At 33.0% G+C, this 25586-nt stretch overlaps 1 protein-coding gene across 1 annotated transcript; it reads right to left on the bottom strand.

Moving 5' to 3' along the window:
- Positions 1-704: 704 nt before the first annotated feature.
- F13b (coagulation factor XIII B chain) lies at positions 705-24827 on the bottom strand. Its single transcript, XM_047519874.1, has 12 exons — positions 24707-24827; positions 19071-19271; positions 17209-17394; positions 16326-16502; positions 15749-15925; positions 13014-13193; positions 12740-12925; positions 11490-11672; positions 8282-8482; positions 7390-7572; positions 4123-4339; positions 705-2696 (listed from the first exon to the last, which is right to left on the bottom strand). The coding sequence occupies exons 1-12, from the start codon at positions 24768-24770 to the stop codon at positions 2663-2665; spliced, it is 1989 nt and encodes a 662-aa protein (XP_047375830.1). The 5' UTR covers positions 24771-24827; the 3' UTR covers positions 705-2662.
- Positions 24828-25586: the final 759 nt, after the last annotated feature.

Raw genomic sequence — 25586 nt, 5'->3', positions numbered from 1 at the left:
AATTTTTTTATTTGACGTCCACCTATAACCTATGAGAGGAGGTATGAAGAAGGAAGAAAAAATAAGAAAGATAATTCAAAAACATGTCAATCAAAGAATAATTAAATTATTTTGCCTCCAGCTTACTGAAATGCTACATAGTTATAAAAAAATGAAATCAATCCACATACCAATGTGGTGATAGGTTTGTCATATTATGGGTGAAAATATAAGCCTTAGAACAACATATATAGCATAATATATAATATACATCATTTTTGTATATAAGTGCGTATTGGAGAATATATATTCACATCTGAGAAGACACAGAGCAGATTATTTACAGTGCTAATCTCTGGATGAAAAAATGAATCTAGGTTATTGAGAATAAAGATAAGGTCATTGTTTATCTTATTTATATTTGTATAATTTAAACTGATTAACAGAACTTAAGAGTTGCTTCTATATTTGAGAAAAATAATAAATATGTTAATATTGAAATTCTTAAAATATCTGATCATAGAAAAAAATATAATGCCAAGTAAATTTATTAACTGAATTTTTATTTTCTCATATTTTGAAAGTACATAAAAAACAATTAAAATGTCTGTCAAATTGAAAACTTGCATACTGTCCAATAATTAGTCTTCTATTTACACTTGAGAAAAAATATATTAGGCAAACTACTTCTCATTTTGGGTTAGACTTTTAGAGTTCCCATTTTCTCCTCAAAGGAATCATGCTGGGTTGCCCTAATTCAATTTTAATGTATAATGTTATCCAGCATTTTGATCTTTTTTTTTTTATGAAGAAAAAGTCAGATAAGTATGAATTCTTAACTTCCCTTTGAAAAATTAAATTTCCTCTTTGCAGAACCAGGCCGCAGCCTTCTAAGCTTTGGAGTACCCTAGGGTGATCATCAGGTTAGTGATTCCTTGATCTTTGATGTAGTGTTCCTGTACAGGAATGATGGCAAATTAACTGGGCAAAGTTTGCTTTCATATTCATCATGATGAAAATTATCTCACAACATAAAGTTCTTTAAAAAGCAAAATGATAATTATTGTAACATCATGCTCAAAACCACATACATCTAATTAAGTGATAATTCTCTGAAACTATTACAGTTTGCCAAATCACCTTGCTGGATTGTTCTTCGTTCAGCTTCTCTCCCCATCCACCTACCCCTCCTCATTCTCAATCACTGACTTCCTCTCCTTCACAGAAAAGCAGAATTGATAAATGACCTCTTTCTAGCCACAAATCCAGTCCCTCCTCCCAACAAAGGTAAGGCCCTTGCTTGTGCCTTTGACTTCAGCTAACCTCATTTTTCAAGAATCCTCTGAAATCTGGTATGCAGAATTTCCCCTCTGTCCTTCTTTACTGACTCTTTAATTTGAACGTGCTCAGATTTCTCTCATTTTATTCAAAAAGATCTCCTCTATCCGTATCTCCGCACTCACAGTCACACTTATGGACGAGCTCACCAAATTCAAGTCTCTGTTTTCTGTACCTTACATTCGTTCCTCAACTTCTTCCATTCTCAGTTTCATACTGGATGCTGTTTGTTCTTTCTGAGGTAATCAATAAATCAGTGGTACCCAAACAGTATTTTTAGTCTCATCTCTTCTGATTTTCGCTGAACCAGTTCAGCCATCCCTTTAGAGTCTCCTTTGTTGTACCTTATCATATCCCCAATCGCCAAACTTTGAACGTGCCACCATTTTTACCTTGCACTTGATTTCACTGTTGTACTTTTCACACTTCTATTTCTTTGGCATTAAACATTTGCAAACAGGCAGCTTTGAACTATATCGTCCACGGAAATTTTTATCTCTCTCCGAAATATTAAAATCAGTAGGCTTCACAATAAACAAATCAGAAGATTAAAGTATAGCTATTACTTCAAACAGAAGAATGACGGTCTCCCTTTCTGTAGGCTTGCTCTCTCCTCACACTTTGAACTGCTTTCTTCACTGTGCAGAAGCTCTTTAATTTGATGCTATCTCACTTATTGATTCTCGTTTTTTGTTTTTTTTTTTCTTGTACTTCAGGAGTCTTGTTAAGGAAGTCAGTGCCTGTGCCAATATGTTGGAGTGTTGAGCCTCTTTCTTCTAGCAGTTGCAGTTTATGATCTAATTCCTTGGTCTTCGAACCACTTGAGTTACAATTAATTTTAAAACTTTTTTAAAAAATTCGACAGTCTGAAGGACAGTCTCTTCTGCATTTAATAAAATAAATCTTCTCATATAAAATATTTTCCTTCCATAGTGTGTTTGGTTCTTTGCCCTTACAAATATATTGCATTGAAAGTAACAGAAAGCCCTAATATGAATGAAAAGGATAAAGACAAATGTGAATGCAAATTTTTGCACATATATGGAAGACAATAATATAGTCTAGTCCTTGGGCATTAGGAAACAAATATTTTGATGTATAGATGGTTTATAACAGGTTAAAGATATGCAATAAATGATATGCTACATGTCAGATCATCCAAAGTAAAATGAAACATTTTGACTTTTATTTACAAATAAAGAAAATGTTCAGCACAAAAAAGTAAGATTCATGTCTTCCAGCAAGTCAACATTTAAGACTTTTTAATTCAATATATTCCTTCTAAAACTTGTTTTTAAAGAGATTTAATGCTGTGTTGAAATACTATTCTTTTTGCCATTCATTTTCATGTCCTTAAGGGTTCTTGATAAGATAGAATCCTTGATTAAAGAGAAAAAGAGACAAGAATTTTTTAAATAAAACAATCATTAATTATAGTCAAGTACTTATTATAATCTTTGCCATTCAACATTTCATATAATGAATCATTTTTCTAATTAGGTACCAGCCAGAGAAAATAAACATACTTAGTAAATAATACCACCAGTTCCCTTTTAAGAACCTCATGCCATTTACTTCACCAACACTATTTTTTATTTATAACTTTTTAAAGTTATTTACTCATTTTCTCTTATAAATGAGAAACCCAAGATATATCAAAACATTTAAATAACAAAATTTTTCCACCCCAATTTTTTTTTTTTTTTTTTACGTTTACATAGGGTAATGATGTTTCTTTTTTTTCCCTTCCCCCCCACCCCTCCCACCCTTTTCCCTTTATACAGTCCTTCTTTCCTTCATTCTTACCGCTCTCCTTAGCCTAACTCTAAACCTAACCCTAAACCCTCCCTAACCCCTCCCACCCCCATTATATGTCCTCATCCGCTTATCAGCGAGATCATTCGTCCTTTAGTTTTTTGAGATTGGCTTATCTCACTTAGCATGATATTCTCCAATTAAATTAAAAATGTTTTCTATACATGTGTGTCTTATGAAAGTTTTTCTCAGTTTTCAAAGTATCTAAAATGTTGTTTTTAGGTAGTTAATATTGTTCATTGTTTACAGTTGCTAAAATGGTTCTGTATGTACTTTGCCATTACTTCTTAAAAATACATTTATTCTTAGTTGAATACAAAATGTAATTTCCATTTTTATTATATCTTCAAAAGGATCAAAAGTCTGATCCTATTAAATCATTTACATCATTTTATTGTAGTCTCTTAATATTTTTCTAGGAAAAAAGCATTGTCATTAATCAGGTGCTGGAATATATTTTTTAATATCAAATAAGGAAACACTTTAGTAAGTGATTCTATTTCTTTAACATAAATGTGGTCCTGAAAATAAACACAATGGTTTCATACAATTATAAACATGCTGTTTTCTCAGTACAAAGGTTTGTACAACTGTGTCATCCAATCTTTATTTGTTACACATACATTTGGAATTTATACTGAGAAGCAAAAGAAAACATGATTTTTTTTCTTATTTCATGACATGTAGGTTAATTTTCGAATATTTAAATATTGCACATATAAACTGAATTTCTTATCCAATTGTCAGAGTGCCACAAATAGCTAGCAATGTGAGTTCATGCAACTCAGAAAGCTTGCTGAATTAAGGAATACTTTCAGGAGTTTTCTTATTTTTTAAAAAAATGAGGAAAATATAATTCTGTTTCCCTTTCAACTGCCATAAAGTAAATATTCTGCAGAATGTATTTCTGAAATGTATAACATGATGAATCTCTGGAATAACAATCTGATAGAAAGAAGCAAGTAGCTATGGGTGCAAGCCTCTTCTCACCTGTCTCTTGGAATACACCTTGGATACTTCAGCTGCCCTCTGTCACACTGCACTCTAAGTTCAGAGTCCATAAAGGATGATGAGTCAGCTACATAAGTGTCCCTCCCGCAAAGAAACTCAATATACTCGCCATGGAAAATGTATGGTCTATTATCAAAATTCCACTTCAAGAGTAAATTATTCCTTTCCATTTCAACAAAAGATAATGTGCAAGGTTCTGGAGGGAGAAAAAAGAAAAAGAAGAAGAAGAAAACTATCTTGATTCATCTTGGTACTACCAGAAATCATTATGTTGCCTGTTCATGATGACCTTACAGTTGCACAGAATGGCAAGTAAATTAGTTAGAATCAATATTCAAGTGAGAAAATCCATTCAGACTCCCCAGAAAACTGCACCATTTACCTCTGTGGTCCTACATTCAGCGAAAGTGTACTCTGTCAATCACTTAGTTTTATGCCATTAGGATTTTCAAAGATAGCAATAACAGAGCTTTTTTTCAGAAGGACTGACAATATATTCACTGAAATTATGCTTTTTCCTTTTTCTTCTTCATAAAATTCAAATAAAATATTCATGAGACAAACCATTGATTAATGAATAATATTTTCTGAAAATGCAGAAAGGAGCTTGATTCTGAACAATGACCAAACAACTTTTTGACCCAATACCATCCAAAGCACTTAAGAGTTTTCTCTCTTAAATTTCTAGTTAAGGAATATGAAGATTTGATTGTTTTAAATTAAATTGTTTACCATGTTCTTTTTCATATGTATTAAAGCAAAACAAACAAAACATTGAAAGCATTAGGTTATCCAACAAAACTATTTGATTTTTCTCATTACAAAAATATTGACATTTTAAAAGTTTCAAATATAAAATATTTCAAAAATGGAGTTAATTATGTCCTTGTTTGCCTGTGGAATTACTTGACATTAAAGAATAACTTCTAAGATAGGTTAAAAAAAAAGATTGAGAGTTGCCAAGACCACATATCAATATACCTGTAATAAATTAACAAACATATTTATTTGGATATTTTTCAAGTATTTTTTGAATGCCTATATGTTAGCCTAGGAGTGCTACAGATAATAAAAATGGAAGAATTATTTAAAAGAACTTTAGAATCTTTAAGGTCACTATAAAATAGTTTTGAAAATGAGGTCAAGTGGAACTATATAATTAGGATATCATTGTTTTACAAAAAAATGAGATTTTAATTAAAATAATTTAAAAATTGACTTATAGACCTCCCGCTATGACAGGTAGCCAATATCAGATCAGCACTTCTACCAAGGATTAGAAAATCTGGAAAACAGACAAAAAGCAAGTATTTCAGGGCAGCAGAGAACCTTCAAGGAAGTCAATGAGCTGAGGTTCTGGAAAAGTTAATTTAGATGAGTTCAGCATTCTATGTGTGATTTTCCTCTTGGGGTGTTTGTTAATTCTCAACTGAGTTAAAAGACCCAAGTACAGAATGGACCTTAACAGGCATAGAACAAGTACAGCTTTTGGAAATTTCATAGGGTTGAGTATAGAAAAATTGGAGTTTGGGATCTTCCAGGGCAACAGGAACTCAAGGAGCCAAGAAGTGAGAGGAATGGGGAGGAGTATAAACATGAGCCTGGTGCTCTCTGGTGCTCTTTTCCCTTGAGGCATTTGCTGATTCTTGAATAGCATAGAAAGAGAGAATTAAGGAGCTTAGAAAATTGTCTAAAAAGCTACACGGGACAATTTGAGAAAGTGACCAGCAAATGAAAATGTTGGTTCTTCAAAAAGACTAATAAAAGTTATAGACTAATTTTATGGATTACAGACTAATAAAACTAATAGCCAGATATGTCAAGAAATATATATTAATAGCAGCAATAACAATAGACACATCCTAAAAACATGAAAGTGAGGATAAAAGGATGTCACAAATCACTTTATGTCAACTAATTTGACAATTTAGATGTAATGGACATATTCCAAGAAACCACTCCCTACCAAAATGGATGAAAATTATAATATCTATTGAACTAATTCAATTATCATTACAATCCTTCCACAAGGAAAACTCAACAGTTAGAAGGCTTCTCTGATAAATTCTTACAATTATTAAGAAATATCAGAGAACTGAAATAGAGAGAACACTTTCCAATTGATTGTATGAAGTCATCAGAAACTTGATACCAAATCTGAAAAGAAAATAACAGATCAACCTCTCTTGAAAATAGATGAAAAATTCCTAAGTAAAATATTATCAAATAGTATTTAACAACCTTTAAGAAACAGAATTAATCATAACCATTTGTGTTTTCGTATGAGAACACAATCATACTTTAGCATTCAAAAGGAAGTAATATAATTCACAAAATATACATAAAAAAGTAATAATCCTATGATTATTCAAACAACTACTGCTAAAATTGAACACCCATTGAAGATCATTAAAAATACTCTTAGCAAGTTAGAGAATATATATATCCTCTACTTTAATACATATATATATATATTTAACCTAATATTTGAAATTATAATACCCCATTTAAAGATGAATTATTAAAAGTTTTCTTATGAGACTGGAAAACAAAACTGTCCATCACCTGCTTCATTCAACATTGTACTAAAGTCCAAGTCAGTGAAATAAGAAAAATGTCAGAATTGGTTGGGCATGATGGTTCATCTCTGTAATCCCAGCTTTTGGGGAGGCTGAGGCTGGAGGATCTCAAGTTCTAGGCCAGGCTGGACAACTTAGTGAGACTCTGTCTCAATTTTTTTTTCTCTTTTAAAAAGGGCTGGAAGATGTAGCTTAGTGGTAGAGTGCCTGCTTTAGTATGACTATTTTATGCCTTCTGAGATTCTTGGTAAATGTAGTACTTTTTATTAGGATTCCTTGCTAAGAATTCCTTTGCTTCATCTTTGGATATAGAGATGGTCATTTCTCTGTTCCCATACTGTGCTAATTAGTGTTTTCTATTTATAGAGCCAGTCACACTTCATCATGGTTTCTAACATGTTTGCCCATATCACAATGGTTTATTCAATTTATGGCCTAATACCAAACTACTACCTGATGCATGGTTTGCGCTCAGAATTTATTACAGCAAACTGAACTACAGTTATTTGAGATCTATAGGAAAGAATAGAAACCAGTGATTAAATAATAATTTTTAAAAAGCAAATGCAGCAAATTTAGTATTAGTGTCATATCAACATAAAATGACTGAAAGTTAAATATGTGTAATTTTATTGTATTAGCTAGAGGCATAGGTAATTCTACATACCTAAGCACAACGGTGGTGTAGTCCATACTCCCTCTACACAATAGGCCTCCCTAGGTCCTTGCAGGAAATGTTGATCAAAACATCTGTACTCTACTGAGGAACCATTCTCAAAGATGCCTCCTGCTGAACTAATAATGACTCCATTTTTAATAAGTGGAGGAGATGTACACGTCCCTTTAGATTCTGCAAAAAAAAAAAAAAATACAATGAATTGCTATATTAGGTATCCAGAGCTTTAATAATTGCTACAAAGAAAATGAGATATTTTATTGCCTTAAAGGAATTTTTAAGGCAGTTCCAAAATATTTTTTAAATACTGAAGATATTTTGCAACATTGTCATACTTTAAAAGTAACTATTAGAATTAGAATTTCATATTATAAACTTTAAATACATATTTACAACTATGACGGTATTATCATGATTTTTTTTTCCCTTTCAATCTAGCTGAAAGGGGATGTATACAAGATCTCTCTTAAAGCTTTGACTTCCATATGTTTTATTTTCCCTTTTTTTGTTTTGAAAAGTAATTGTCCCCATTACAGGGAGTACACAAAATCTCTGACTTTCTGCATCAAGTAGTTTTCTGAGCAAAACCCTTAGTAAAGATATTTTAGTGTTGTTGAGTGTTAACATAAAGATCCACTGATAGTATGGTAATGTTTCTTAAATCTTTGATTTTTTTTTTTTACCCTTCATAAAAAGATCCTATTGGAATTAAAATGTTAGCATAGTCTTCCCTTTTAAATAACTAAAAGCTGGAACACTCTGAACTTAGATATTAGAAGATGATAGTGGCAAATTGCTTAGGCTCGTAAGTTTAAACTTTCAATCAAGGTGGTTGATATTCATTAATTAGGTAAGAAACTGTTTAAAAGTACTATTGTTTTACCTTTTCTGACACATAAAGGATATTTCACTTCTCCCCGACTGCACTGCACAGACAACCCAGACAGCAGGGTTGATGGAGGCAATTCGTATCCTTGTTTACATACAAAATCTATTAAATCTCCATGCAAGACCTTTCCTTCATAGGCCCACTTCATTTCTATGTTATTTCTGTTCATATAATCCATATTAACAGTGCATGGTTCTGAAAAATAAAATGCTCTTTTAAATTCTTTATTCATCTAACAAACATGAAAGTGATGTATCTTTAAAATAAAAATTATGACAGGCATCAAAAGAAATACTTTACATTTTATATTTATCATTATTAAAGCTCCTCAAATATATAGATAATAAAATATGCACTTTTATTACTTTTATTCAAATGAATTTATAGAATTATATACTATAAATCAAAAACACTCAATTTGAAACATTAAAAATATGGCTTAAGGCCATCAAACAGGTTAATCATTATTTCCTTTTTATAAAATAATAACCTTGAAATAGAAAATGTACTTAAAGTATCGGTGAATAAGACAAAGAATCCTGACCCCTTGGAGCTTACCTTCTAACCAAAACCCCCACAATAGACATAGTAAATACATAAATTTTATTATTTGTGACTATCTTTAAACTATGGCCTATGAAATTAGGTGGAAAAAGAGTGGAGGGGAGAAGCTAACAAAAGCACCAGGGGGAGGGAGGTTGCACTTCCAAGTCAGGCAGCTGGGTAGGCCTAAGTAAATGTCTGCACAAACATTCAAAGAAGGTTAAAGAGTGTCATTTTCTGATGAAAGAGAGCACCTGACAGAGAAATAACCAACACAAAGGCCCTAAGGTGAGAGCATGCCTGGCTTGAGGAAGAGGAAGGAGTCCAGAATCGCTGGAGCGGAGGAAGAACAGGAAGACAAGCAGGAAGAGGTTATAGAGATTCCCATCTGTTCCTCCTTACACTGTTGCCCGAATTTGTAGATAATATGCTCAATTCCAATGGATAAACAAGATGTGCAAGCTCTCTCATCTTGCCCTGGTGATAATGATTGATCTTCACTTTTTGCCTCAGTTCATTAGCATCATGCCTAAATGTCTTGAGGCAATTGATCCAGATACTGAATGACAGATTTCTTTAAGCCTTGTCACTCCTTATGAGGTTGTTTCATTATTATCTTTTCCATTTCTATTTCAGTCTAGTCTCTGTCCTCAAAAATAACTGTACTTCTCACTCATACATTGCTGGTATGGCTGCAAATTGGTGCAGTCACTCTGGAAAGCAGTGTGGAGATTCCTTATAAAACTTAGAATGGACCCACCATTTGACCCAGCTATCCCACTCCTTGGCCTATACCCAAAGGACAAAATCGGCATACTACAGTGATGCAGCCACATCAATGTTCATACTGCTCAATTCACAATAACCAGATTGTGGAACCAACCTAGATGCCCTTCAATTGATGAACAGATAAAGAAACTGTGGTGTATATATATATATATATATATATATATATATATATATATATATAACAGAATATTACTCAGCCATAAAATTAATAAAATTATGCAGGCAAATGGATAAAATTATAGAATATCATGTTAAGTGAGATAAACCAATCTCAAAAAATCAAAGGACAAATGACCTCACTGATAAGTGGATGATGATACATAATGGGGGGGTGGGAGGGAGGCAAGAATGGAGGAAGGAGGGAATGTATGGAGGAAAAAAGAGGGATGGGATGGGTGGGGGGTGATGGAAAAATAACCGAATGAATCAAACACCATTAATCAAACACCATGTAAATGTATGATTACACAAATGGTATGCCTCTACTTCATGTACAACCAGAGAAACAAGTTGTACCCCATTTGTTTACAATAAAAAATAAATAAAAAAATAACTGTACTTCTGTTCAATGCAATATCAATCACATAATCAAAAACTTAATATCCAATATCTCAGTATGAAATGAGAGCAATAGAAAAATTACAAGTGAAGATATACTTGAATTTGAATGGGACAGCATCCTAAGAATTACTTGAAAACTAGGAACTATGAACAAAAGGCTAAAAGACTTTAAGACTTAAACATCTATATTTTTAAACACTATAAATAAAAATAAAATGGTTGCAGTGTACATGATTCTCAAATACACAATTTAATTTATGCAGATATACTTTTACAGGTATGAAAAATGGCCACATTATGAACAATCACTCATTTAAAAAAACCACTGTGGCCACTAGAAAATTGAAAAATGCCGAACTAATACTTATATAAATCAAAATAATTTTGCTTATTTAATTAAAAATAAAATATGAAAATTAAAATTTTCAAAGTTGACAAAGATTAAAAAACCTTCCACTTTAATTCACTAATGGCAGGGTTATAAATAAGAATAACCTTTCTGAAGGACAGTTTACAATTAAGAAAAAATAAAGTTTCAGATCTTTTTTGTCTAGAAATTCCAGTTCAGAAAATCTGCAAAATAAGGGAAAAAAATAAAACGTGGGCAAAATACATGTAATTAACCTTTTAAATGAAAAATAAAGATTTTAAAAATGTACAAACATTATGTTACAAAATGTACTGTTTGGAATGTAACTATGTTGAATACTAAACATCCATGGATAAAGTTATCAATTAAATTAATTTTTATGTACCTGGACTGTGGGATACTATTTAGCCATTAAAATATATATGTAGAAGTAAGATTAACCATGTTTACAAAATATTTAAGTGGAAAAAAATATATATATAATGTCTACATAATATGGCAGCATTTTTATGTTGTTATATGTGCATTTAGATGTGTATAGAAAAGAGTTTAGAACTTTCATTATCTAAATCACTAAAAGCAGTTGTTTCAAGCAAAGTTACTAATATTTTCAGTTTTCTTCTATTTGGTTTAATTTGCTTACTGATTTTTGGTAAATAAATGGTTTGCTTTTGTAGTTTAAAATTCTAATATTTATTTAAATGAATATTTTAACTTAGTTTAGCATGCATTGCACATTTGAGAAAGTAATATTGTAGTATGTTTAATGCAACTACAGTGTTAGAAATTTTCTACTTATTTAGAGATTTTCTAAAATGAAGGGGAAATGTTTTGGAAAAAAGAATTTATGCAAAATCATTTCTATACAATATTTAAATAAAATCACATAAAAATAGCAAACATAATAGTAAAATAAATTCAGTGTTTTCTCTTTCTTACCCAAGCAAATAGGTGGAGATGACCATCTTCCTTGTTCACAGTGAGATATTTCTGATCCCCTCAATAAGTAATATTCATTGCATCTGTATTCCACTGAGGATCCCGTTGTGTAACTTGGCAATAACACACCAACAACAGCCCCATTTGTTACATTAGGTGGAGGCCTACAATTCTCATTATTTTCTAAGAGAAAATGTTATTTTAAATTAATATGAACTCATAACAATATGATAATATTATTACCCAAACTATGGTATGTCAATATTTATACTGAGTACACACACAATTGATTTCTAAATTCTTCATAAATGAAAGAAATGTTCAGCTCAAGTATTTTTTAAATTTATTAAGAAAAAATAAACACCAAGAACAAGTATGCATATTTTTCTCTTAACTGTGAAGGAATTGTGATAAAGAGATTCTTGAGCTGTACAGAGAGGGAAATGATGTTCTTCAACCTAAAGATTATAGTGAATTCTAAAACCCTCCTTTGGCATCAATCCACTTTTATTTTCTTGCTTCTTGTTTCTGTTCCTCTCAGTTCCCCATTAACCCATGGATGAAATATACATTTTTCTCTCTTTAAAATCTTTCTGACTCTGCTAATTTATTTAGCATACTTAATAGCTGTTGTCGTATGTGATAAATATCGTAGGTAAACACATTTGGAGCTCTCTTCAATATCTGATCAAGAAATGCAAAGGATGACAAGAAGCAACCAGGAATGATGCTGTATAGCCTGGGGGCACTCTTCAGCAACACCAGAGATCACTGACCTGTCTCAGAAAGGTATGAGGTTCAGAATGACCAGATGCAAAAGTAATGTCAGCAGGACTTACCTAAAGTCAGAAACAGAATGCTCGACCCCAACTTCACAGGACATGTGGGGAGAGGAAGTAGATCATGCTCATGGTTCGATTCAACATGCCTTTACTTCTCCAGTGAAGCACATCCTCACTTGTGTACAGTCATTTAAAGCTCATAGATCATGGTGTTCACAGAAGTCAGATTAACAGTGCCCAGCACTAATATATTTGGAACATTTTTTTGTCAGTTTCTGGATTATTTACATTGACTTAAATTGAAAGATGGTTCCATATACATACAAAAAAGGAGCAAAGTGGGTATGGTAGCAATGTGTTTCTAACCCTTGTAAGCTATGGTCTTGAGCTACCAGTATGTAGAATACATAAACAAAATGAAACATTTTGCACTATCATCTTAGCTATTGTTTAATGTGGCATACATACCAACACACTCAGGGGGAACTGTCCATTTTCCACGATTACAAGTTATCTCATTTGATCCACGGATATGGTAGCCTCTGTCACATCTGTATGTCACTTTATCCCCACTGTGATAAATCTCAGAGTGTGGGTTTGCTGCACCATTCTCCACAAAGGGTGGGTCCTCACAGGCCACCTTCTCCTTTTCTTCTGAAAAGCGGTAATTTAAAGAGAAGAAACCATTTAGCTACATATGCATAGTTCATTTTAGGGTAAGTTTATTCAAGGTGTTACCAACCAATGCATTTTGGAGGTTCTGTCCACTTTCCATTTTCACAACGTATTTCTTCTGACCCCTGAATCAGAAAATTAAGTTCACATTGTATATGAACTATTTCTCCATGACGATAAGTTGTTGAATATTTTCCAGTTTTGGAGTTTAGGGGCAGAGGCGGAGGAGGACATCTATTTCTTCTTCCTTATGAAAAGACATCAGCATATTGAGTCATATAATAAAACAAATATTCAAGAAGAATGTTTATGGTATCAAGCACCATAGAAACTATGACAGACAGGTTCTAGGGGTACCCCTGTGACCCCCACCTCTTGAAATTTACTTCCTTATGTAATATTCCTATCCACAAATGAGACCTATGACTTGGTTCTAGACAAATACAGCAAAGATGATGGATTAGTATGTGATTATGTATACGTGATTATGCAACATAAATTTATGACACCATTCTTCACGGAAGAGTCCCTCTCCCTGTTGGTTTTGAAGACACAAGCCGCCATGTTGTGAGCTTCCAAACGGACAAAGCTACAAGGCAGGGGGCAGAAGGCTGCCTCCAGCTTATAGCCAACAAGAGAGTGGGACTCTCAAGTTCAGCAGCCTGCAAAGCACTGAATGCTTCCAACCTGCTCAATGAATTTGGAAGATTATTGCCTAGGCAAACGTTGGGTGAGCCCCCAGTACCAGATGACACTTTCACTGCAGCTTTGTTAGACACCAATGCAGAGAAGTCAGTTGACCCAAACCCAGACTTCTGAACTACAGAAACTGGGTATAATAGTTGATTCAATTTGAAGCTACTGAATTCATGGCAACCTTGTTATTTTATATACCAATAAAGCAATAAAGCGACAAGCGCTTTAAATTCATTATCTCCTTTGGTCCTAAATAATTTTCTTAAGTAGGAACCACTATTTCTCCCATATTACAGATAAAGACACTAAAGTTTATGAAATAGGTGGCAGATTTGTTAAGTCTATGTCTGCCTGTATTAAAATCTGTTCTTAACTTTCTGAACTATAAAATACTTTATTAATGGTTTTCTATTGCTTCTGTAACAAACTGCCATTTTAGTGGTTTAAAACAGCAGAAATTATTCTCTTACACTTCTGAAGGCCAAAAACCCAGAATCAGTTCCACTAGATAAAATTGAGGTTTCAGGAGTACTGTGTGCCTTTTTTAGATTTTCAAGGCGAATTCAATACTTTGACTTTTCTGCCCTCTGGAGGCTGCCTGTATTCTGGCTCAGATTTACTTTCTTATTTCATTTCAGCCTGCTTATCCATTTCCAATCTCCTACTTCCTTTTCTGTAGTCAAATCTCCTTTTAGTTTCTTTTTAAAAAGACACTTGTGATCACATCTAGGGTCCAAATGAATATCCCAGATAGCCTCAAATCCTTAATCACATCTGCAAAATTCCTTTTGCCATATAAGGTAACATTGCTGGTTTCAGGGATTAGGATGTGGGTATCTGTGCGGGGAGTGGGGAAAACATTTTTCAGCTTACTATACTATCTCTCATGAATATTTACTATCAAATAACAGGCATGTTGGCTTACAGATTTGGAGGGGGGAAGGACAAGGAATAGACATTTAATATTTCTGCCACTTATGTTTGAAATAACGTACTGCAGAAAATTTGCTAACAATCTTCCTCTCTACTGTTGTAGCAAGACTATTGCGTACAGCTGGCAAATCACAAAACCATCAAAGTTTTCACTGAGGGCAATCAGGAAACTCTGATAGTTCCAGAAAATCCCATGCACCGCCCTGGTCAGAAACCTCGTTCATTCCCCCACTGCTCTTTCAAATCTTCACCACTTTCAAGTTCTAGCTTCACGTTTTTCACCTTCCTGTCGATGAAGAATTATTTCCTATACTACAGGGAAAACAGTGACTACCAAACCTTGTGCCTCTCCTGTCCTCCCAGTCCTCAGGCTCTTATTTATTTCTTAAGACCCAGTCCAAATATTATCCATCACTTCCATGACATTTACCCATCACTTCCACGAATACCATCTCCCACCATACCTATCAGGATCTAATGATATTTAAGCACTTTGTACCTGATTTAATAACAACATTTGCAACATCATAGCAATTATTTTTTTCATATTTTCTGTGCCAGACTGAGACCTTCTTCATATCACATTGTAGTTATGGTTAGTAATTATTAAGTTGGTGTCTTCTGATAGATAAACATACCACCTGCCTGAACATATTCAGTGATAGAAGTGTAACTTTAGACATTGTGCTTTTGGAGTTGTTCTTAATAGATGACCTCATCTTCCATTTTCACTTCAAGGTTATAGTCTTCCAATTTTTCTGCTCCCTACCTCACTACTTTGGAGATTGAATTTTCATATCAGTAATTATGTGACCAATTAAAAAAAATGTCCTCACAAAGATGATGGCTTGGGGCAACTAATAATTCCCAATTTTTTAAAGTTATTAATAATTATAAGATTTTTAGCATTTATAATGGAGATTTTTGAATATTAAATAGAAAATATATGCACACTCTACAAACTAAGACTTAAAGTTTCTTCAAATGGAATAAAGATTGCTGAAAAAAGCATTGATTGAAAAGACTTAATTTATTTTAAAAAGAACACTAAAGACTAGAATTAGATACCATTAATTCTATTAGATATTTTTTCAGAGCACATAGAGATTAAAACTGATTAAAATATGAGATTAAGATATGCTACTTGCCTCGGTATAAAATTTAAAAATTTACCTTCACATACAGGAGATTCTGGGTACCAACCAAAGTTATAGCACTGAATTAAGTCAGGTCCACTTAGATAATAATTTTCATTACAGAAAAACTGAACTACATCTCCTTCTTCATAGGTTTGCTTTATAGGATGAAAATAGCCATTCTCTATTAATCTTAAAGAAGAGCACTTTAATTCTAAAAGTGAAAGAATGAATAAAAATACAAAGAAGTGTTTATTTTTCCTACCAGAACAAAATTCATATACTATTTACAAACTATGTCTGGAATAAAAACAAATAAATTTGCTCTATGCTGTTTTGACTAGGAAGAGCTTTTGAATTTATTTCATATACATAAATATGTATATTATATATATATATATAAAACATATCATTAGGCTTATTTTATTCTGTAAACCAAAATGAATTTTTCCTACTTGAAAACTTTAAATGATCAAATCCTACTTATGAATATAATTTAAACTAAAAACAAAAATATGCAAATGGATCATAATTATCATAACAACTTATAAATACTTGAGGATGAGAGGTATTTTTAAGATTGAAAGTAAGTTTTGCTGAACTCGAGAACCTACTGGTGCACTTCGGTGTGAGAGACCATCCATACGTGTGGCATTGAGCCTCCTCAGTTTGCTGGCCTCCGGCCGTGTAGTAGCCAGCAGCACATTCGTATTGCACTTTATCCTTCACTTTGAATATTTTCTGTGTTGTGGAATAATTTCCATTATGTAATTCAGGGGCCAAACACGTTTCTAGAAAAATTAGAGTTATTTATTTTATAAAACTTCATTGATAACTTAAAAGAATTCAAATAAATCTCAGAATGTATTTTCACCAAATCCTAAGAATACAGGGCACAATCAACCCTTGGTAAACTGAAAAATAAAGTTTGCCTTTGCATCTGTATTCTGTTTTTTCATGCACCCTGTTAGCTAACTCACAAAAGCCTGGTTCATTGTACTTGATCAAAGGCCAAAATTCAAATAAAATCTCATGAAGTAACAATATTTTAATTATATGTTACCGGAGGAGGTAGACAATTTAAATAACTTACAACATACTAACAAAATATCTACATTCAAATGATTTGATGGTGTTAATTATATCTGATATTGGTTAACAGTATACAATAATGTGCATGTTCTAAAATTATTCTGTAATTAATAAACTAGTAGCATATAGTAGCTCACAATTGATCAAAATATTTTTTGATTTTTTTTTTCATTTTATTTCATTCCAATTCTTTTTAGTAGTCCAGAATAGGCACTTTCAGTTGAAAGAAAGCACTAAACATTGGAGAAATGGAATATAATATCAAATATCTCAAATTTGCAGACATGATGAAAAATTATATTCAGTAAAAATTATATTCAATAAAAAATGCCTACCCATCATAGAAGGGAGCACTGGTCTCACAATCTCTTATCCTGTTTTAAAATAAGATTCTTAGATACTTACCATGCTCCTTCCTACAGGTTGGTTGAGAAGACCATCCATCAGAAAGACACTGGACCACTTCTTCATCCTTCCCGCCAGTGGTTTTGTATCCAGAAGCACAACCATAACGCATATTCTCTTTGATTTTATATAAGAATTTTACATCAGAGACATAACCATTTGTTAGGTCAGGCTTAGTGCATTTTCCTATGGGGAAAATTTTTCTTTGTTTAACTTAGTGGTTAAGTTTGCCTTTTACTAAGTTGTAAAATTAGAACAAATGTTTCATCTCACTCTTAATTGGAATTTGAAGGAGAAAGAGAAATAATTTTCACTCCACAATTCCTTGATTTAATTTTGGAAATATCTTACAGATCAGGCATAAAATTTCTTTGAAAATGGACTCAGTTTGACATTGACTTTCTTTATATTTACTAAATCTAGTCCTTATACTCATTCCTAACCTTACCACACCTACTTTTAGATTACAGACTCACACATGCTAAGCAGGCACTCTACCATTGAGCTACATCTCAGGTGGAAAGTTTTTAACATAATACAAAAACATATACCTATTTAATGGATTCTTAAATAATTCTGGAAACATCTTAAATTAATATGAAAACTGTTCTTTCATTCTTTTGACCAATATTTTGTGATCACCTAGCTTCACAGTATTCAGTAGTCAATCTATTTAAACTGCCACTAAATCAAGCAACAAAGTTATTTTTTACTAAGTATTTGCAACAAGATTGTATTGTATAAGATAATAAATTACCTTAGCATTCTGTGAAAGTCTATCATTATAAGCCACATTGTTAGACCTTCATAACAAACCAATTCAAAAGGGTTGATAAATTTATCCGAGGTTAATGTTAGTTTAAATATTTTTAGTACTTGCTGTATGTCCAACATTGTATAAATGTTATCTTGTTGAAGCAATACCAATTCCATTGTACAGATAAGAAACTAAGGTTCAGGATGTTCAAATCACTTCCCAATCCCAGAGTTGAATTCACATGCAGTCAGTTTGACTGCAGAGACTGTATCTAAACCAATACCATGCTAATTTCTTCTGGCTCATATTTCAATATTTTATTTTCCAAGATAAAAGAGTCAATAAATTTAGGGCATATAATTTATTTCTATGCTCTAATTATAAATGAGATTTATTTACTAGAGTTAATCTATGCTCTATGTTAAAACTAAATTATGAGCTGTCCTGAAGTCACAGAATGGGTAATTATCCCAAATGGATGTGTTTACTAGGCATATTAACCAGAGTTACTGCCACACCCAATCTCCTCTTCTAAATGAAACTGATTCATCCAAAGTCTTTTAGTCTGGAAAACAGAGCTTAGAGAATTCTTAGCTTAGAAGAGTTCACCTGAACCACTGGAAGCTCACCAATAGTTTGACTTTTGCATAACATGACATGAAATAATGAGATAAACCCATCCTAATACTTTCTCACAAATGTGAACTCAGAATTTTCAATCTATATTAGAAATTGGTAGTCAAAGAATTAAGAGTTTGCAAATGATGAAGCACTAGAGTAACAACCTTGTCCTTGCTGAGGTCAGGATCTTAAGCATTTTTTCTGACCTCTTCTGCGAAATGATCCATATACCAATTTCAGTTATTACCCTTGTTCCCTTCAGAGGATATGATTAAAAACAAAGAAAATAATCTTTTAATACAAAGGCAAGATTTCAGATACAGCATTTTGTAAAAAAAGAGTTTGCTAGTAATTTTGTTTTTATCTACCAAAAAGATTAACCACTGTCTATATTTAACCAGAATGAATTAGCTTTTTTAATAAACTGGTTTATCGGAACACCATAGCCATTCTGTTACTGTGTTGACACAGTGTGCCGACTTACTGAAGCACCTTGGTTCTGGAGACCAGCCTTCTGCTGTACATCTGCTTTGCTCTTCTTGTTTCCCACTTTCAGTTGTGTAGCCAGCCATACAGAAAAATGGCAATTTTTTGTCTATGCTCATTGGGAAGTAAAAACTCTTAAAAGTATAGTAATATTGGGCGAGTCTTCCATTTTCCACAGTAGGAAAATCACAACGTTTCTCTGAAATGAGGAAAACTCAAACTGAGACCATGGAATTTGCAATCAAGCAATAATACATTTTTAAATCTGACATTTATTTTTATTACCTAAAATTTTAAGACGCTTTTTTGGGACAATCCAAGCATTCATTTTCTTTTTCCATGATAATTAATATGCTATCAGTTCTAAACAACTCTAATAGATGCATAATGCAAATCACATATAATTAAAATTTCTACTACTCACATTAATAAAAGTAAAAAGGAATGATGGGAGTTCATTGTAATAATATGTTTTATGTGGTCCATTACTTTAAAAATATGTTGCAATCTTCTTTTCTTACCCTTTAAAATCCTGTGTGTATTTACATTGACAGTACATCTCAACTTGGACTAACCACATTTCAAGTACTCAATAGTCATAGGATTTTCTCTCAATAGTAACTGGGGATTGGTTCCAGGACCTCCCAGGAAATATCCTTACCCATGGATGCTCATATCCCTTTGTGTTGGCCTTGGAGAAAAGAATAGTAAGGCATGATGTCTCTGAAATGCCCCTTGACATTTCTAAAAATCTAACCAAGTCAAGGGAATGATGAGTGGACCCCAGCAGATTGTCCAAATAAGTGTTACCTTGAAGGACAGACTTTCTTTCAGGCATGCTGGAAATTAGGACAAATTGTTATCTTAAAAAACTGCTTTCTTGCACGTATGCCAAGTTCCTTGGAATGTGGTCACATAATGCCGGAAGCAAGCTGATGATGTTACCGCTTCTGTAGCCTAACCCATTAATACTCGTCTCCCTGCAGTAACTACCAGAGCAGAGTGCTGTGGAGAGCGTCCGTGCTCACCCAGCCAGCTGCCACTGGACAAAGCACAATGAGGGACAGAGGCACTACTTTATGGAAAGACACCATGAGGGATGAAGGTGCTACTTGCCTATCTTAATGCCAGTGGAATTTATGGCAAGGCACCATGAGGGACAGAAGAGCAATGCTTCCAGCCCTCACCCCTGGACCTTCCACATAAGTGGTTTTCAGTAAACCTTATGTCCTGCACACTGTCTCCAGGTCTTTCAGCAACATGTCCCACTGCCTAGTACAGTGGGGCTGTGGACCCTTATGTAAAATGGAGTGATATTTGCATATAACCTGCAGACCTCCTGTGGCATACTTTAAACTATCTTTGGATACCTAGAATATCTAAAGCAATGCCTAATGTATGTATTCAGTAGAGCACTGGGCAATGTGGCCAATTCACATTTCACTTTTTTTGGAACTTTCTGGAATTTTTTTCTCATGTTTTCTATCCTCAGTTGCTTATATCTGCAGATGAGGAACCCCAGCATACAGAGGACTGACTGCTTGTGGCTAGTGTCCTCTGTATTGGAAAGCATTCTAAATCAGATGAACTTTTCCTTAAGATAAGCAGATTCTCCAAACTGTGAAATAAATGGTTTTTGGTCTTCTTTCAAGACAAAGACAAATTAAAATAAAGACTCAAATAAAAACTTAGCAAATGGGATATTTAAATGGTCAGAGGCCAAGTATTTGGTCTTATCATCAGGGAAATGCAAATTTAAACCATCATGAGAGATACTGCAAATCTATTGTTGAAATGAGAAAGATTATCTCAATGATTGTTAAACATATGGAGAAACAGTACCTCTCATAATACTACAAGTGAGAGTATAAATTGGTGCCATAAGAAAATACTTTGGTAATATTTATAGAAGCAGAGCATGTATCATGTTACCCAAGAGAAGAGCACACATTTGTGAACACAAGGACATGTTGAAGAATTTCTTAGCAGCACTGTTCATATGGTTCCAAATCAGAAACAACTAAATGGCCTTTAATGGCAGAAAAGGTAACATGTCTTAGATTAGGCATACCTGTAATATTGTATGTGTAGCAACACAAATAAATGAATGATGAATCTGAAACATAATATTACATGAAAGAAGCCAGTCACATACATTATATAACTTTTTTAAAGAGGACAAACTAAAATCCCTGGTAAGGAAGTCAGAAAGATTACCTTTGGGGATTAATATCTTTGAGGGGTCATGTAGGAAGTGTTAAGGGGTTATTAATACTCTATATCTTGATTTGTTTGGTGTAAAATTGCCTAAAATTCACCCAACTCTATAATATTTTCCTTTTTCTGTATCTATTATATTACAAATAAAACTTTTATTTCAAAAACCTCTAATTATGTTGGGGATCTTAAAATAATAAAAATGCTTAAAGGAGAGAAAACCCTATGGCAATTTCTAGGAGTTGTGCTGGAAAAAACAATAGTCATGGGTCAAAGAAGGCCTGGAGCCGGTGGGATTATTCTGGTTTCAATGTCTTGATTACTGCCAACCCTAACACTGCCCTTAGGCATAAAATAATGATATTGCCAGCCCAAGACTGAGGGGAATGGGCATGAAAGGATGAGTAACAAAAAATTGCCAACATCAAGAGAGCCGAGCAGTGGATAAATACATGTGCAGACTAGTCTCCTCTCCCTAAGAATTTCTCCCACCATTTTGCATACCCCAGCACCAGGAATTTATAATGAAAATACTTTAAAAAATAGCAGCAAATACACAAGTTTGCTCCCTGAGGGTCACTGTTGCTGGACAGAGCGGAGTAGGGGCAGCAAATGTGTGGGCAATCCTAGATTGTGGCTTCAAAGACTGTCCTGGGGCACGTGCCTCCATCATCAGGAGAGGCACATTACTGCTCAAGGTAGAAGACATGCCTGGGAGAATGTGAATTCATGAGAAGAAAGAAATAAGAAATAGGAGAAACTCCACTAAAAGAATGCCAACAAGCTGGATAATAAATATCAGATGGAGCAAACTGAACAGTTAAGTGGAGAATTTCAAATTTGCATCATGAACATCCTGAAATAGATAATGGAAGATACTGGTATTATAGACTATAAGTAAGGGGTTATAAAGAAGCAACAATGAGATACACTGAGTATGAACACCTGGTAAGTGTGGAAAATAGCAGAATGGCTTTAGCCAAAGAATTAATTTGTACAACTAAATATAAGATTCTATCATTTCTAACTCAGAACATCAAGGCCCCATATCATATCATACAGTTCAAGAGCTGCCAATCACACTGTATGGTTCAGAGGTACAGGAAAAAAACAGAAAACTATAGGGTAAAATTTAATGAGTTTGATGATAAAATAATTGAGAATTTCTTTGAAAGTCACTCTCCACAAAACACACGCATACCATTTTGGAAGAAGGAATTTGCAATGTCTAAAACCGACAAGAAGTTACAACTTACAGCTTACAAAGACTTCTCACAAATCAGCTACAAGGAGGCATAAAGCGCAGGAAAATGCTAATCAGATACAATTCGGGAAATCCCAGAAATCTGAACATCTAAAAAAGTATATGAAGAGATGTACAAACTTACCAAGAATCAGAGAATTTAAAAAAAAAAATGAGATAACACTATGAACAACAGCATGACAAATAGTACCTAAGTGGAGAACAAGAAGTGCTGGTGAGGGTGATGGGAGGCGATAGCTCACATCACCCTTTGGAAATTGCATACATTGAAACAGCCATTCCACAGAGTAATTCATCAGTATGTACCCCCAGAAATATGTCCTAATAATCCCACCGGTGAGTGAATATAGGCTGAAGGAACCTCACGAATCAATAGATGACTATATGACAGTATCAATGTCAGGATTATTTGAGTCTAGGAAGAAAGCAGGTCTATCATCCAAAGACTAGATAAATAAAATATATGAACTACTATGTAGTTAAAAAAGCAACAAAATAGGTTGCAAAGTGGAAATATATTTGAACAGTATCCAGTAAAATAAGAAGATAAACTCTACAACAAGCTTTTATTAATGTGACTGTAAAACACATGCACAAATCAAGACATATTTAACAAAGGCATTTGCATATTTAAGAACATATGGATATCATATGGAATGGAACTCAGGATCAGAGATAAGGAGAAAAAACCCTATAAATAAAACAAAAGTGAGGTCTTTCATAGGTCAGTAATGATTGTATGTCGTGAAATGAGAAGGACAATTACTCAACTCTTGGTCCTCAGGTCCTCAGTAGGGGAAGTGTGAAATCGTGATCCTGTCTTCACACAACTTACTTTTTGTGTCAGATGAGTTTATAATAGAAAATTAACTAAGAATTTTATAGAGTCATTACAACATAGCTAATTGATAGTAATATCTGCTTGCATTTTCTTATTTAGACAAAAATAAAATCAAAGGCAGCTTCATGCAAAATTATCCTATTATAGAGATAAAAGTATGAAATAAGATTCATTATATTTATTTCACCTCCTTTTAATTGCAGACTTTTTGGTAGAAAATTTGTAGTGAACTATTCAATTAAGAGGCATTCATAACTTAAAGGATATTTTATTTCAACAACTTCTCTAAGGTGTTTACTTCAGAAAAGTTTTGTCGCTGTGGTTTCCTATTTTTCACATTTACTCTTGCTAACTGCTAACTGACCTGCCTAGATCCTTAATTAACCCTACAGTGGAAAAGCGCTGATAACTGTTCCTTAGAACACGCTATTACACTATACTCACAGTAATCTTACACACTAGGCAGTCTGTTACAAGTATTTCTAACAGTTAGGAAATCCATAGGTATTGGTTGGTCTAGTTTATCACTGCTGTTCAGACATAATTCTTAATATAATCTTCTCACTCTCCAAGTGGAATATAAAAAAAAAGTTTCAACTATGTGGTTTTCAAACTAACCACTACTTAATAACTCCAGCCAGTGAAAAAAATCACAGGGATAAAAATCAAAGTAGCAAGAGGAGGAAATCTTATTGATGATTTGTGGTTCTTTTTCAAATTTCCCTCAGTAAGCTCTCACCTTATAGACAGAATTTAAGTTCTACAAGTTGTGTCAATGTTAAGAATGTATTCTTGAATAAAATTAGAATTACAGACATTATTACCTCATGTACATATATGACTGCATGACTGATATGATCCTACAATATGGAAAATCAGAAAAATGAGAAATTATATTCCATTTATGTATTATTTATCAAAATGCATAAATGCATTCTACTGTCATACATAACTAATTAGAACAAATTAAAAAGTTTTAAAAAATATTAATAGCTGATTTCTAAACTGCCATATTATTAGCCAGAAGACTCTTTAAAGTATTTGGATCATGGTCTCCTGTCCTCCCAAACCTATATATTTAAAGGGTCTTTGTTTTGTTTTTCCAAATTAAGCTACTTTAAGAATAGTTTGCCAGTTTTTCCCAAAGGAAAAAAATCTTTCTAAATGTTATAACAAGTCACATTTACATAAAGTATGTGTTATAAAATTGATACATAAAAATGAAAGATTATACTAAAACTTAAGTTGTATGAATGTTAGAATTTCCATTTATAACTTTTAGAGAATAAAGCAAATTAAGAATTAATTTTACCTTCTGCATAGAGTTCTCCTAAAATCATTAATATAATAATAAAAGCCAAATCTTTGAACTTCATCTTCAGTGGTATGCTTCATAAGGATTTTAACAATTCTAAAGCACTAGGGAACTCATCATTAGCTAAACAATGCTTCTCTTGAAGAAAAAGTTAATAATTTACTACATCTAAGTCCAATTGGAACAAGCCTTTTATTTCAACTAAAATGTTTTCAAATAATGTTAAAATAACACAACTATATAAATTGACATTACTTTTCCTACCAGAGTCTAATAAGAACATGTTAACCAAATGGGCAACAATAGCAGCAGCACAAATAATTAACATGAACTGTTTAAAAGAAAAAAAAAAAAAAAACAGGGTAAATTTTCAACTTTGATTCCCAATTGTAAGTTCATAGAATAAAGGTCACCTAGCCATTGTTGTTTACTAATATTGATCAAGTGAAGCAATGAACTAGGAACATGAGATCATAGGTGCTCGATGTTAAAATGGGTCGTTGTCTTTATCGCACTCCTTAAAGACATCAAGGATCTTAGTTGTCTCAATGGTAGAAAAGTTTATTGAAAATAGTAATGTCTAACATTTAGAGAGTTTGAATTCTGTGGCAAGTGGTGAGTAAACACTGTGCTTTATCATCTCTCAATTGTGAAAAAGATTTTGAATGTCCACTATATACAAGGCCATGGTGAGTCCTGAGACAGCAGTGAAAAAGCAGACTAAAATTATTACTCCTGTGAAGTTTACATTCTAATGAGTTTTAATTGAAAGTAAAAAGTAATACAAATAAGAACAATAATGTGTGAGGTATTAATATTTCAATTTTAGAATATTTTATTAAAATATAATATTAATAGAGAAATGCATGTATCAATG

Source organism: Sciurus carolinensis, chromosome 12 (genome assembly GCF_902686445.1).
Source record: "Sciurus carolinensis chromosome 12, mSciCar1.2, whole genome shotgun sequence".
NCBI classification, from domain to species: domain Eukaryota; kingdom Metazoa; phylum Chordata; class Mammalia; order Rodentia; family Sciuridae; genus Sciurus; species Sciurus carolinensis.
Note: the sequence above shows the minus strand (reverse complement) of the source record. Positions and strands in the feature narration are given on the sequence as shown.

Coding starts and splice junctions, on each gene's coding strand:
- F13b (XM_047519874.1), bottom strand. CDS start 24,770: ATGAAGTTCAAAGATTTGGCTTTTATTATTATATTAATGATTTTAGGA. Junction 16,503..17,208: donor AACCTGTAGGAAGGAGCATG/GTAAGTATCTAA, acceptor TAATTTTTCTAG/AAACGTGTTTGGCCCCTGAA. Junction 2,697..4,122: donor AGGTGTATTCCAAGAGACAG/GTGAGAAGAGGC, acceptor TCTTTAATCAAG/GATTCTATCTTATCAAGAAC.